General features: G+C 36.3%; 1 protein-coding gene across 3 annotated transcripts in view; it reads right to left on the bottom strand.

Moving 5' to 3' along the window:
* RELN (reelin) overlaps nucleotides 1-16,667 on the bottom strand; it is a 500,685-nt gene that overhangs the window by 230,325 nt on the left and 253,693 nt on the right. For all 3 annotated transcript variants that reach the window (XM_047752963.1, XM_047752962.1, XM_047752964.1), the window contains exon 8: nucleotides 10,906-10,957. In XM_047752963.1, coding sequence (XP_047608919.1) covers nucleotides 10,906-10,957 — 52 coding nt within the window. The remainder of the gene's footprint in view (nucleotides 1-10,905; nucleotides 10,958-16,667) is intronic.

Genomic DNA, 16,667 nt, shown 5'->3' on the forward strand with positions numbered 1-16,667 from the left:
TCGGATTCGTTAACCACTGCGCCACGACGGGAACTCCGAGAAGATAAGATTTTTAACATTATTTTCCTTCTCTATTACTTCAGGTGGATCTGGCTCAATTAAAATATTCATAAAAGGAAACGATCACATTACAACTGGATTAGGATGAATGAAATGACTTGTTGGCAATCGTTTGCTTACTTAAGAAACACGCCATTCATTCTTGGGCTGTGTTGGAGATGAACCTAAATGAAACCCACGCTGACCCTCATGTACTGCAGGAGTTCAACAAAAGCTGGCGGGAACCTGTAACCTCCAGGATTTACTAAGTGGAGTGCTTCTGTGCACTGCTGGCTGAGAGGATCTTAGAGGGCTGTTAGAGTTTACAACGCCAAGAAATACACAAGCACATGAACAAGTGGCAACTATGTGCTAATCAATGAAGCCCATATTAAGCATACTGAAAACCTGATTGTGCCGTAGCCCATTAACCATAATATACATGCACAGAGGAGACTGCAAAAACCCCTGAGAGCCAGGAAGTTTCTCCAAATTCACTAACAAACTTCTTCCTTTCATCCCATCTCTCTTGGGTGGTTGCCATAAAAATAAACAACTTAAAAAATAGCTTGATTTGGTATAAAATCAAGGCCACTTAAAAATAGAAATATTAGTCATTTATTAAGAATTCAATTTATTCCCTTTATCAAAATAACAACCACACGGGTCCATAATCTCTTAAGGTAAGATGAATTCCAGGACCCAAATTACTTGCTTACTTACTTAATTTATAGATTTCAGAAAGGTAACATGGTACACACAACATATTTTATGCAATATCCCCAGCAAAGTCTGAGGCAATATTCTGTAATGAAACATGTTAACATTTCCACAGTGTAATACATGAAGATTCACATAAGTAGTACAAATAAAGATTATAAATAGCCTTAAATGATTTCAAGTCAGGTCTTGCTGCTTGAATTCAGGTCATGTGAGGCTTTGACATCACATAAATTTTAAAAAAAGTTGTGGTTTTTCTGAGTGTGTTTACAATATGGAATTACACATTAGGGATTGTGAGCCTGTAGCTCCAACAGCCCTATTTCTTTTTACTTTTATAAGAGAAGGATAAATCAACTGGTTCCAGTCTCCCAAGGCCTGGGTAGTTTTATTTTTATTTGGTTATGCCCTTCTCCACAAAGCTCCGGACTTTTCAAAGTAAATCAGAACAGAAACAATAGAAGGAGCTACTGCCTCTTGGGGGTTCGGCAGTGGTTGCCGGGAGCAGACTCTTTCCTCAAAGCTCTGCCTGAAAAACAAGCTGCCTTTTTAAATGTGGCACAGGGCCACAGAAGGAGAGAAGGGATCTCGCAGAATTTATAGATGGAGAAAAGCACTGCCAGAAATCATGCCTCTAGATAGAGGAGCGGAACCCATAAATACTGGTGGCTCAAGGAGTGTCTGGACAGAGCCCTGCTGAGGATTCTTGCAGCCCAAGTGCTGCCACTGCCATCACTCAACACCCAGACCTCAGAGACAAGCAGGGCTCCCGGAGTCGTGTGTAAACAACACCATTTGATACAGAAAAAAGATCATAAAGTGATGAAATGGATGCAATCTGGTTACTGAGAACTCCCTGCTAGGACAGGAGCAAATCTTAGCAGAATCAACACCTCCTTTCAACTTTTCAAGGTAGATAAATGGAGGACAGGGTCATTAACTCAAGCTTGTAGTGAATGGAAAGAGAAAAAGAGATGAATGGGAGACTTTTAGAGAAGCTTTTAAAGGCTAGAAACTGTCATTCCCAGGGGATATTACACTTTACTGTAGGACTGTAAGCTAAGGCATTTAGGACAGGGACTCGCCTCATTCTATATTATGAAAAATGTGATGAGAAACATGAGGGTATTAGTACAATAAGACATTCTGGCCATTATCCTCTTTTTTTTTTTTTTTTCCCTGCAGTGGTTTCTGAGGACAGTACTACTCACAAGGGAGAAAATACTCATTGTACCCCAAAGCACCAAGAAACACAATAAAAGCTTATGCGTTACTTGGCAATTCTTCTTTTTCAAAGCAATTCTGCCACAAGCAAGTCATGGGCCACTATTCTACAGATGATCAATATTTTGATAGTTTCACAAAGTTCTGCTCAAATATTTCATTGATGGCAGCTGTGCATTTTTATTTCCCAGTAACAACAATGATTATATTACACTTAGATTTATATCTCCTTGATTACTGTGTCTACCAGAAAAATCCTAAGAGCATTAGCTCTCTCAGCCCATGGTATCAAAACAATCTACTATAAGTAGAGCAATATCTCCGTTATACGGCAAGTCTAGAAGTACCACCTGATGAACACGACTTAAGTTGTGACTCCTGATATTAAGCAGACAATGCCATAATTTCTAGGATAACCAATTTCATGTGTTTCTTAGTTTTAATGTTTTATTCCCCTCCTAGTAGAAAAACCTAAACTTTATAAGATTTAATGTATCTGTTCAGATGGTTTCGGAACGTGGTGCATCTGTATCAATTTGTTGCATTAGTTAATAAATTTCATAAAAACTGTTATCAAGTTTGTCCCCTAGTAGTGAGTTAGCTTCTTGCCTGATACTCTTTAAAGCACATTGTTTTTGTTACCTACCACTTTCAAGTACATAAAGTATCCACAGACTCCCTGGATGCTCTTCTTGGCTGAGCAACAGTCTCCCTGGTTCTTTCTAGGCATTCTCGTAGCCATTGTCCCCACATCCAACCCTGCCTACACGTCCTGCCATCCTGCTGTGCAGCACTGCTTCAGGTTCTCATAAAATACAGGCTTTACTCTGCTGGCCTGTGCCTACAAAGAGACAGTAGCTCACATCTTGCTGAAGTTCAGAGGCTGTAGCCAAAGGGGCAGCAGTCTGATTCATGGGGAAGAGGCAGGGAAGGAAAAAATGGTTACTGTATCAGATAATGCTTTGTGGCAGCTCAGGCAGGAAGCATCCTGGGGCTTCTTAGTCCCAAATGACAGGGACGGGAATTGTGACTGAAAGGAGCCCACAGATATTACTTTAATTAAGAACAGTTCTATTCTGCAGGAGAGGAAAGCCTAAAATTACTCTTGGATCTGTCAAGAGCAAGTTAATTCAATTTTGGCAAAATACTATGCCAAAGTTGAAATAAATCATTGTTTTGTTAATAGAAATTGTCGGTTTAGAGAAATCAACATGTCTGAAATCCTCAGCTGCCCCTAAAGATCAATTAAGCAATTACTTGAATATGGAAATCTAGAATTTACGTCTATACTTCTGTTTTGCCCACCAAAAAATATCGTTGGGGGCAAAATTTAGCATATTTTTAACTGAAGAAACATATTTCTAAGACAGTGTTACAAAAAGGATCATTACACGGAAGCAAAAATTCCACTTTAAGCATCTACTAAAAACTCATATTAAGGATTAAGAAAGGTCAAACGAAATCCTCACAAATATTCTATATTTATGTTATACATGCTAAAAACATGTCTCCTTTAAACTCAAAAAACCTCTTTCATAAAAAGTAGAAAAAGAGCCAAATTTCAAAAGCAACTCTCCTTTACCTTCTGTTTTTTTATGCTGCTTTTTTTAAATGAGGCTACTAGCAATCCTTTTTGACTAACTTTATTACTAAACAGTCTATTGGATCTGCAAAGCTTTCTTTCTGAATGTGACAGTATGTGATTTATTGTACTTAATATTTTGCTCCTTAGTCACTTCCTTGGCTGAAATTCCCAAACCTCATTAGGTGACTCCTTTCAGTTTATGGCAGATGGACAATGACCACAGGATATAAAATGAACAGCTGTCCTCCTCGCCTTTTGTACCTTTCTCTCTTCAGTCCTATCCCCATTCCCTCACTTACAAAATATCTGTATTTTTTCCTGCCACTCCTATCATAAAAGAGAAAGGGATTAATTCTCTCTACTTATGGAACACCATGCCATTTCCAACCACTTTCGCGTGTCCACCCTGCTGCAGATTTCCTCCCAAGTCCATGGCACAGATGCTTCATCAGATCCCATGTTGGGGAAAACGCAAGGAAGAGAAATACAAAATGTGTCAGGCTTTGCCAGGCTCCCTGCCAAGCATCCCTTGCTTCCCTGGGGTGGAGGCACTAAATTGAGCCCATGTGCTCAGGTCTGGCTCATTTTCTAGGAGACTAATCTCCACCTTCAGCAGTAGGTGTTAGGTAATGTACCTCTTTCCCCCCCAGCAATCTGGAGACTCAGCATTACCACCCTGGTTGCTGTTCGGGCTTTGACCTTGGTCTCAAGGTCTTAGAAGAGCCTCTGCTTTGCTCCCTGAAAGGAACCATCGCTGTAACCTTTCTTGTGTTGCTGACTCTGGGGCGGTACCACACCTGCTCTTGTAAGTTTCCCTCCCAAGTGATAAAGCCCTGACTTCAGACCTCCCTCATGCCTGGGCTTTCAGACAGCCTGCCCTCTCACTCTCCTCTATGGTATGCATTCTCACCTGTTTGCTAACAATTCTTGAAGGCTGAGCAGTGTCTTAGAGTTTGCTTTCCCCACAGCAGATGTAGGCACATCCTAAAGAACCCTCTGATAGAAGAATCCTTTATCAAGAGTTCTTAGTTGATAAAATAAAAAAAAGTGAAAACTGCTGGCTTAGATGAGGTTTCTAAGATTGCCCAAGGATTTCACCCAGCATGCTCCCTTGCCTCAGTAGTCAAGAAGGGTATAGTATTGAGCTTGGGAACCTCACTGAATCTCCTAACCTATGAATTTAATTCAATTCTGTTTGTAGTTATTTAGTTCTAGCTGTGAGTAAAATTCTGTCCTATAAGCAAAGAGGGATACTTACACAATCCTTAGTCTTCAAGGCACATTTGAGCTATAAAAGGTGAAAGTGGATGAGCGTAAATGGTGAGAGTATAAATCAGTGCAGAGTGAAGTAGGCATCATAAAAATAAATGCAGAGGAAATGAGGACTCAGAGATATCAGGTGTGGCAATGAGATGAGTTTTCATGGAGGAAAGACCATTTAGTCTATATCAACAATCAATTTCTTCTCATCCTACTGTTCACTGTTTTATCCCTTCTACTAGAACAGCTCTTAGAACATATTTATGAATGAATTATTGCTATTTATTTTTAAGCCTCATCAAGGTGAGTGACAATGAATTAAATATTTCAAAAGGGGAATGGCATAGCATCTTTCAAACTATTTTAATTCACATAAAGACTATTCTTTTGTTATCTATTATTATGCTTTAATAATTCAGACATATAATCTCAACAATCTTCACTAGAACCTTAGTAAAATATTATACTATTTCAGAATATTCCCTATTATTACTTAAAATAGGACTTAAGAACTTACGGTGAGGAGATAGATATGAAGTATATATCAAGTTCACATAAATTTGTCTTTCAAATAAATACACATTCCCTAAAAAGGAACAGATCAATGCCAGGGCGAAGAGGCAGGATAACCTGAATTAAAATCAGTTCCAAACCTTTATTAAACAGATAACACAGAAGTGTTCTAAACATAAATAGTTCAATTTTTGTATTAATGTGGCTTTTTGAAGATCTAAAAATCATCATAAACAAATCTTATTTTAGTATTTTTTATATCTAAGAATCTTACACTCAAATACAACATGAATTTTACCTTAAAACTGTATGCATTAAGCTAATTTTACCATTAAAATTTTCTAAACTCCTGTTTTTATTTGTATATGTTTTGAGCTCAAGTCATCCAAGATTTCGGCTAGTCTCATACTTAGAGAATTCCGTGTTTTCAGAAGTTTCACGATTTCCATAATAAATTCCCAAGGGTCTTACTTACCAAAGAAAGTGACTGCTGAAAAAAATACGAGTCTAATTCAGAAATATATCTCAGGAAGTTCACAGAGGAATTGAACAATAATTCCTACCAAGACATGAGAGGGCTCCTATTCTCCTCTTCTGAATTAGCTGTTTCAAAGGTTGAGAGCGTTTCTCTATCAAATCAAGTTCTGAGTGATTAAGACAGTTATGCATCAGGCTTGAGGGAAAAACTTCCCTCATGATGAATGCAATATGATACTCTTAAAGAAGCATTTTATTCATTACACCTATTTGAGAGAAAATAATGAATGCCAGGTCTCTTTTCTTTTACAAAGTAATCTTCCAATTCAGCAATGAGTACCTCTAACTTTGTAATTTTCTAGTTTTTATTTTTCAAAATACAACTTCAGTACCTCTCATTTATCTCAGACTCTACTGATTGTTCAACATATAAGAGAATAATGCAGGCCTAAGGACACTTTCATATCTTCATCTGCAAATATAAAACATTTATGAATATAATGCCTTTCCTCTGCTTGAGGTGACTAAAAAAACCAAAAAAGTGGTTAAAAAATAAAATAAAAAAGTGGTTACAAAACCCCAAATCTTTAGGATATTCATAAGTAAAACTCAAAAATTAAAAAAAGGTGCTAATTCCACAAATTGCAAACAAAAGATACTAGCTAGTTCAAGGATAACAAACTGATAAACCCATGGATATACGTTTTTGTCTACTGGCTTCACTACAAGTATAGTTTATTGGTGATTCACCGTTCCTTCTGGGTCATTTTTTCCATTGATTGAGGTCCTCACATCACCTCCCCCAAATCTTCTCTTGGCTAGAAATGTCTGCATGACACCAATTTAGCACTTAGTTACATAATATTACAGATGTCTCTGTAATAGTTACTTGTCACTCAGGCAAGAAATACTTAGGAGCATCTACTAATTTTGAGTCCCTAGACTCAGGCTGAGAAAAGCATAATGGACAAGAGAGACATACCACACCAATCAAGCTATTCTTCACGATACATGTTTTTTAAATACTTTACCTTCCACTCTCATCTGGCCAACAAATTCTATTAATCTGAAAAAAGAGCTGGGCTAAACTGAACAAATGTACTAGTTGACAAGTTCTTGTTGAGCAATTCAGTGCAGATTTATATCAAGGGACAAATCCACTCTTAACACAACCAATCTTTCTTAAGAAAGACTGCACACAAATAATCTCTTAAAAATTAATTTCATTAGGTGTCTTTATTGCTCAAGAGAGAAAGAGGTCATTTTTCTGAACTCTACTTCCTATTTAAAACTCCCAGCTGCAGTAGATTAACTGTCAGATGGACAGAATTATATGTGACATCGTTCATAGCCACCCTCAGCCAGTCCTGTTCTGAGGTCACCCAGATGCCCGTTCTATGTTTTGCTGTGTCACTCTTTGTCCTCACCTGGAAAAACTTTGTCCTTTCTGGTCATTCAGGTTGTTGGCTTTCTGGGATTCTCCTCTCTAAGAAGCCTTCCTGAACTGTTCTACCCTGCAGGACTGGACAACACGGGGTCACACATCCATCCCTATTTATAGTAATCTGGCAACTCACTAGAATCCAGAAGTTTCAGGCTCTGTAGGCATCCACATCACTAAGCACTGTAAAAATGTCATCTCACTTTTTTCATCTTCCCATAGTTAACATTAGCTTAGAAAAGCCTAAATAGACAACAACTACTCAGTGAAAGTGCTATCAGCACTTTGCTTGATCACAGGACCTTGCCTGGGGAAACAGTGTTTGGAGGCATCTATAAAATAATGATTTGCAAGGGCATCATCTCAAATTGTTCTTCCTGTCCCGGAGGAAATCTGAAGGAAATGGGTAAATGCCCCTAAGGCTACAACCATCAATTCCACAAGTTGAATCTAATGAATCAAGTGTGGATTGTAGCAGATCGATGACTCAGCACAGAAATGGATACGAGATCTTTCATCGGAATGGAAAAATGAAAAGTTCTTCTAAGAATCTTTTAGGACATCTTTCAAGATGATTTAGCTATTGATAACCTGATAAATTTCAACTTGCATTACTGTGTTTTGAGGATGCTTTAACTTTAAAATTCATTTAGTTAAGATAACCTGTATACTTATGTGTGTGTATATGTATGTATATGTATCTATATATTTACACATACATATTATTTAGAAAGAGCTGGAATAGAATTAGTGTTAAACACTGGCATGACAGAGTTTGAGTCACTCCTTGTAGTTCAAGACATTCCTGTATACATATATCTGAGGTACCTGGGACTCTCTTGGATAATGCATGTGATGTGATTTAAAGTGTTTACAAGAGCAATATAAAAATATCAAGGCAATGATTTATTCAATTGCGGTTATATGTTATGTCCATAATTATGAACATAATTCATCACTGAAGATGTAAATAATGATATAATCTCCTAGAAAATGGTCTATATCACATCTAAATCATCAAGATATATAATGAATATTTAACATCCCAGAGGAACTCCTGAGGAGTGACAAAAAATCTGACTGACCATATTTAACCACATTTTTAGAACTGATTTGGAAATTTCCACAAGACACAAATAAATAAAAATGTTGAATTGTCTACATATAGTGTTTTTTATAACACACTCAGTACAATTTTTGAACAGAATACAAATGCAAGGGCTACTTGGCTACAATTGTTATGTTGGTAGTAGGTTACTGCAGGGCTTGAAAAGCTCAAGATGAATATACACAATTATGACATCTCTGGAATTTGTGTAGTGGCCCAGTCTAGCCCTCACACCGTCCATTTAACAGAACAAAAATATTCCAAGCACTCATAATGAGATACACAACACCATTTCTGCAAAGTTCTGCCTGCTACACTATCTTTGCCATAAAACACCATGCACCATACAGCCAATGGTTTGCCACAAAACTGTTTCTCAGCTGTCCTAATACTTCTTAGTTACCAAGAATTTTTATTCTCAAAATGCAGTTAAGCAAAGCCCACTGAGCAGTTTTTAACTAAATATTTTGTTTCATTCCCAAACAATGACATGTTAAAATTTCACTTTTGATTCTACACCTGCCACTCAAAAAAAGATTTCTAAGGTTATTTTTTAGTTATAAGATTGAGATACCTTTCTATCCATCCATCCATCCATCCATCCATCCATCCATCCATCCACCCATACATTTTTTGCAACTCCCTGATTTTGTTAGGCTTCCAATCTTCTAACTTAGGATTCAAGTCCACGCTTTTAAAAATACAAGCAATTCTCTGGCCTGTTGGGCTACATCACTCTGGCTTGTGGAGAAATCAACGGTTCTTATTAAGTCACATTTTTAGGTCCAGTCTCAAGCCTTTGGGCCTAGGGCTTTTTCTGGGCTTTAGGTCCCAGGCACCAAACCCTACATTCTCGGAAAAATATCCCTTCTTGTCCCTCTTTTATCTACTCTATTGTTCATGGCAGGGTACTATTAAAGGGTGAAGCCAGGAAGCTATGCCAGCTCCATAGTATACTCTTTTACTATTTAAAAAAAATAGACCTTTTTTTTTTCTTTCAGGAAATATAATTTAATTTGTGCTGGATCTCTGCTATTTTGAATCAAATTTAAATATAGCAGAATTGTGAGGCATATATTTTAAAGAGGATTCTCTTGTATTCTTTAATTGCATAAAGATAATATTTGAAATTAATATTCATATTACTACTCAGAATACATATAAATAAGAAAATCTGGCTTATATTTTATATTAATAGAAAAATGCACTTAAACACATTTGTTCTGGTTGAGAACCTCTAAGTTATAGTTGCCTGTTCTGCTAGAGTTTTAAAAATCTGTTTTTATAGCACCACAACCTTTTAAAAAGGAGGTTTTTTCCTGACTATGAAAGTATTTCATGCTCATTATAGAAAATTTAGGATATACTTGCTAATGGATCAAAGGTAACCCTCCCACCCCCAAAAAACCTCATTATTTTGTTTTTGCTAATGCCTTTCTTGTGACCACATACAGAATTCTGATTAGTTTGTAAAGTGCTGTAGGTAATGCTATCCATGTGAGAAGAAAAGAATCCAAAGTGTAGTCAGGTCAGGCAGTTTCACCACATACTACCTACGGAAGCTGAACACAGGCATTCTGAGGAAAAAGTGACAACCACATGTCTTGAAGAAAATTGCTCTTCAGGACAATTACCACAGTGGGTTGTAAGAGTAACTCGTTTGCAGCGAGGGCTAGAAGTCTAGTGAGGGAAACAGTCCCTTCACTAATGATGAATCCCCAGAGTTATGAGGGTGAAGACAGTGGAAATCAGAGGGTGCTGTCCCAGGGGCACAGCTGCCAGCAATCCTCAGGTGATGAGGAGAGGCCAGGAGGTTTCCATGTTATTAAACCAAGACCAAGAAAGCTAGACCCATCTAGAAGGCAGTATCTTTCTTTACCTAGAACTCTCCCTTTGGAACCCTGTACCTGTTATTTATTGATATACACCTTTGAAAATGTGAATAGAAAATAATACAATGGACAGCAAAACTATAAACAGTAGATCAAGGATACCTTATTTTACTGCATGTTTTGGGTAGGAATTTCTAGCTCTAATACAAAAACATCTAAAAGAAATATTGCCAGATACAGTCATTTTTAACTTATCGTTTCTGAATTAAACACAGATTATTTATGTCAAACATGAAGCCATTAATTGGTTTCTCTCAGCCACCAATAATTACCCTTTTCACTGCCACTCAGCAAGAGTGCAGGAAACTTAACAGATTTCAATCTTAACCTGAGTAAAATACAACTAGAAAAGTAATTCTGCTGTAACATAGTAATCTAACACATTCAAAATCCCTATGTTTTGGATTTACTTTTATTTTTATATATTCTATTATTTTTAAATACCACTTGCTGCTGGAGAGAAGTGAGAACAAAATGTGGCATTTAAATTTTTTCTTTCGCTTTTAAAGTGTTTTAAATTATTTATCGCAGTGTTAAGACTTACTCTTTTCTGAATCTAAAAACATTAGGCACTAAAATCCTGATTGTATGATATGATTAAAACAAACATTTCCAAGTTAAATGCTTAATGGCTAAAAACACTTACCAATGGAAAACTGGAGGACAGAGGCTGTTGTGGTATTAAGGCCTGTGGTAATCTAGAAAAAGGAATATACCAAAATAAGACAAGACAGAAAGAGAGGAGGAGAAAGAGGTGAAAGATACGGGAGAAGGCGGAATGAAAAGAAAAGGACAGAAACGAATCATAAAAGAGGTTATATTCATCCAGCGGCTAGCTTACTTCTATCAGTATGTCTGAACACAGATATATTTCGTGTTTCTCTGTGAGATCCTCACACAGGCACGCCAAGTACATTTCCCTCAGGTCTGATGAAAACTTTTTTTTTAGTGTAATTTACCAGGCACTTAACACAGCCCCCTCCACTCACCCCATACCCTCCCCTCCATCCTCATCAATAGACCTGGGGCACAAGGAGAATGGTATAAAGTGATCAAACAAAAACTGGAACCAAAATTAAGAATAAATGAGAAGAATACGAATATTTTGAGGAGTTCCTGCTGTGGCGCATTGGAAACAAATCTGACTAGTATCCATGAGGATGCAGGTTTGATCCCTGGCCTTGCTCAGTGGGTCGGGGATCTGGCGTTGCCTTGAGCTATGGTATAGGTTACAGATGTGGCTCGGATCCCGTGATGCTGTGGCTGTGGTGTAGGCTGGCAGCTGCAGCTCTGATTCAACTCTAAGCCTGGGAACTTCCATACACTACGGGTGTGGCCCTAAAAAGCAAACAAAAACAAAAACAAAAAACAAACAAAAAAACTGAAAAGTAAATAGAATTACAACACATAAGCAGTGTAGGATTTCTTTGGGAGGATGATGAAAATGTTCTAAAATTAACTGTAATGGCTGTATAATTTTATGAATAAACTAAAATCTTTGAATTGTATACTTTAAATGAACTGTAGAATATGAAGATTATTTATCAATAAAACTGTTACCCCCCAAAAAGTAATCAAATTATGGGCCTAGAAATACGTTCCAACACACTTCTATTATTTTCCTTCAGTTTCATAAAGAAGCATCCTTAGGAGCTCCCATTGTGGCTCAGCTGGTTAAGACCCCGAATAGGATCCATTAGGATGTGGATTCGATCCCTGGCCTCGTTCAGGGAGTTAAAGGATCTGGCGTTGCCACAAGTTGCAGCACAGGTCGCAAATGCGGCTTGGATCTTGCATTGCTGTGGCTGTGGTGTAGGCTGGCAGCTGTGGCTCCAATTCAACCCCTAGCCTGGGAACCTCTATGTGCCAAGCGTGCAGCCCTAAAAAGAAAAAAAAAAAAAAAGACACATCCTTAAATAATTTCCCTCCATTCCAAAAAAGGAATGGTACCTTATTTAATTCTAAGTAAATTTTAAAAATTTAAATATTCATTCATTCATTCATTCTATGAAGCAATGACTTTGACCCATACTCGCTCAAGTGAGATGAGAAGTAAGGTTTTCATTTTCAGTGACTCTCTTTCTGGGTTTCTGACCCCACAAGCTAAGATATAGGATACCTCCCACGACTACACCCTATAAAACAGAAAGTGTATAACTGTGTTTTCAACGTGGCAGAAGCAGCTGACTTCTTAAATGTCCTAATAACATCCTTAGATGAAATGGAGTCCACACTGCAGAAGGGTCAAGGGACACCCAGTTCATGAATCCCCATGGGAAGTGGTGGACAAACAGTGACTAAGCTCCTTGTTCTGCCAGAATTCACTGAAATGTGAATATTAAAAGATAAAACTGTGCTTCTCATCTCTACAGCACAATTTGGAAAGATGACTGAACATGTGTTTTAAATACAGGGCTTTAAAATTCATGAAGAAGAAAAAAAGATAACAGAGGAGAGGGCAAGAGAGACATTTCACAAGTTGTCTAGAGATCTGTATGGTTTGCAACTCCTAATTGATTTTAAACAGCAAAAATCACTGGTATCAGGATGTCAGAGGAAATCCTTTATTTAAATCTCTCATAATCACAGATTATCTAAGAGAAAACTGGCCCTCTATGCCCAGAACTCTGTTTCCTACTCCCTTTCCCTCCAGAGTCATTAGAGGAAAATGTAGCAACAGAATTTTTTAAAAAAATAACAAGGGTATTAGCTCCTTTTCAAGATTCCATTGAAAGAGATTGTCAGACATTTGGTCCATTATAGGAAATTCTTGTATTTGATCCTGTCCAACCCCTTTCGACATGGATCAAATATGTTCACGGACCTGTAGGACAGATCAAATTTCAAGGACCTTTTGGTATGGACCAAATGTCTCATGAATATTTTGGACAGAACCAAATGTCCTACAGGGTTAAAAGAAATCTGTTTATTCTTCTTTTTTTTCCCCATAGCTTATACAGTAAATTCAACTACTTATCCTCATGGATTTCCACTTGGAAATTTTGATCTTTAAAGTCTAAAGAGGCACATGAAAAATTTAAAATTTTTTCACCAAAATTGAATAAATGTTCTCTCCCCTCTGATTTTATGTAACTGAGTAGATTCACAGATGAGTTATGAAATACTCTTCAATATATGTTCTTTGAAACAAAGATATCATGTAAGTTAAAAGCACCATAGTTACTGCTATTGCTAATGCATTAAATATACCAGAGAATTTTAGATATTTATCCTGGGGGTGTAATAAATGATGTTTCTGTCACCTGGGTGATCAAGTTTCACAGCTGTGATCTCTGCTAGCAAACAAGTCGCTTGAAATAGTGCCACATTTCAAATTTCATGTGCTAAATGCAAGTGACCCTAGCTTTTGATTAGTCATTGATTTCACATTTTTTTTTCCTTCACCATGTAAGCTAAGGAATGGCAGAATGGTTGACTCTCATTCCTTTATCTTTACCCATTTAGTTTACTAATAAAATTGTCAGTTACAAGAAAGAATAGGAAAGATGAAGAGAAAAAATTGAGAAAGCATTGTCTACAAAAACTATCCACTTAACATTTGCACTTGGGTATTATAAGTTATTTATTATTCTTGAGTTCAAATACATAATTTGAGTCTTCCAAGTTACTGTCTTTACATCAGACATTATGAAAGCTAAAGGAATCTTTAAGATATTTTGATAAATATATAGCAACTATGAATGCCTGAAACCAAATCCTACTGCTTTAAAATGATTACACTTCAAACTATAGAAAATTTAGTATGCTCACTAAATGAATCTGAAGAATACACTGTAGGCTGATGCTGTTCATTTTGTACCTCTTCCCTGAAACTTTTTAGTGGATTTGATCCTGTATTAGTCCAAACTCCTTCCTGTAACAAACATGCATTTCCAAAGATGTGAGAATAACTCAGTAATTAATTTTTTTAAAGTAGAGAGTAACATAATTAATTTTGTTTTAAGCTCTGAGAGAGCATATTTTCTCCTAAAGGGGTAGGTAAATGAATTTCTCATTACATTCATTTCAGACTAGCAAAATGAATGCAGTTAGGTGTCACTCCTTCAAGTATGGAGACTTTACTGAGATAATGAAATGTGTGAGAGCAGTGGAAACAGATATGCATGGTGTGCCCAGGTGGTCCCAGAAACCGCCTCTCACTGGCTTTAGCTTTTAGTGAAATGAAGTGGCCACTTGGCTAAATTCACAAAATGGAAATTCTCTTTCAGGTATTTTAAAAGATAAAGCATTAGCCTACTAGCGTTCTTTGCCTATGGTTCTTTGTTTCATAACTGCAGTAAGAACAGGATTTATAAAAAGTTAAGAAAGTATTTTATTTATTTATTTATTTGTCTTTTTGTCTTTTCTAGGGCTCCACTTGCAGGTTCCCAGGCTAGGGGGCTAATCGGTATTTTTCAAAAAGTGATGTTTGGGGGCTGATAATTTTCATCGGTTTTCTCGAACAATCCGGTTTTAACTGGATTCAATTTTGAAGTGCCATGCAAATGTCTGAATATTAGTAGACAACAGCATGTTAGCTGACAACCGAATTCATCACTTTTCTTTCAACTGACCTTTCTTTTGTAAACACAACTTGGGTAAACTATATATTTTTGTTCCTGGGACACCAATTCAGATGGAAAATTAGAGGTTGCTGGTGTGTAAAATGTAGATGCCATCTCTATCTTTGTTCAGACTCCCTCTGAGTCTACAGCACAATTCATCTTAGGGAACTACTTATGATGTAAATATAAATCTGTTATATGGTTTTCCTTTCTTGGATGAAATGATTATTGTAAATATTTTCATTTTGAGTTGAAATGCTCATCTCACACCAATTATATAATACAATTCAAAACTAGCCCACTGGGTATATGAACGCTAATGTGAAATAAATTGGGATACAGTGAATCCATCAGGATTAAATATACGTGGGATCAAATAAACTAGATATTTTAGTTTCTATGCTACAGAAATATGAATTTTGGCACTATATTCTTAGATACGTTTATTTGCTATTAATCAGTAGAAACAAAAAAGAATTTAGTCAAGCATTTTCAGAAATGTTAGAGTGGGAGAACATTCTAAAATAGGTATTTATTCTAAGCTCAATTAACTACGACAAAAATTTAATTTTGTTTTAAGGTTTATAGATAATTAATTCAGTCATGGTACATTATTTAAGATGTACTAGTGGATCTATTTTTTTCCACATTTGTCTGCAGGAATAACACCTTGTAAGACTTGAATTATGAGCATCTATTATTTTAATTTGCATCCAATTAATTCTGTTTGTGTTCTAATTTCAACTAAAAACTCTTCAATTTATCAATGTTCTGAAGCTCATATCTTTAATAAATTAAATTTATCTACTGCCATGAAAGGGGTATTCAAGCAGCATAAAATAAGAACCATGTTATAAAAATTAATTGACTTTTACAATTTGATAACTAAATCTTCTTTTAATTGCCTAGTTAGGTTTTTTCCCCCCTTTTACTGTGGAAGCCAATCTTTAGGCCACTTTTAAATTTAATGAATTCGAAACATAATACGTGATGGAGGGGTGAAAAATGCAACTTGCTATTAAAAGTCCCATGATAAGGAAGGTGTGGGAGAAAAAAGGAAAGGAAGCCTTGAAGCTCGGGTTGAAAAGCAGGAAGTCAAAGCATAAGAGATGTTGCAAGAAAAAAATTAGGCACAAAGAAACTGAGCAAAGAGAGTAATATAACAATTGCTTTTATGTCCTTTTTCAAGAATGTGAAATCAATGTAGCCTTCGTGCCAGAAGGAATTACCAAGTAACAATGAAAGGCTCACTAGCCACATGCTGATGGCTAGTGGTTTCATTGTTTTCAATTTAGAATGGTCATGCTTCATTTTACATATGATCTAAGACCTCATCTTTGGCTATCAAAGTCTAATAATCTAACTAAAAGGGAAGTAACCCATTACTGAACAATTTGGAATAAACCAATTTTTTTTTTTAAAAAAAACTAGCTCATTCAGTGTGCTCTTTCACTTTTAAAAAATCATCGAATTTTTTTCTGTGGTTAGGAAACAAAATTTTAAAATAATATGATAAAATTGCTCATCTAACATTTTTGGTTGCAAGGTGAAAATAAGAGGTGTAAAAGTAAAGCTTTATATAAGAACTTTTAAGCCATAAGTTATTAGGTACAATATATACATGTGTCATATATGTCATATGTCACACATATCATACTCATTTTTTAAAAGTGATGTAATCATAATGATGCACCATGTTTAATGAGAGCCACTGATGCTGCCAATTGTATTACTGAATTCTTTATTTTTCACATTTAAATATAAATGATAGAAGCACTCCTCTTAATTTTGAGATATTTGCAATAGGATTCATAATAAAGTGATCCTGCAAATTTTCATCTTA

Source organism: Phacochoerus africanus, chromosome 11 (assembly GCF_016906955.1).
Source record: "Phacochoerus africanus isolate WHEZ1 chromosome 11, ROS_Pafr_v1, whole genome shotgun sequence".
Lineage (NCBI taxonomy): Eukaryota > Metazoa > Chordata > Mammalia > Artiodactyla > Suidae > Phacochoerus > Phacochoerus africanus.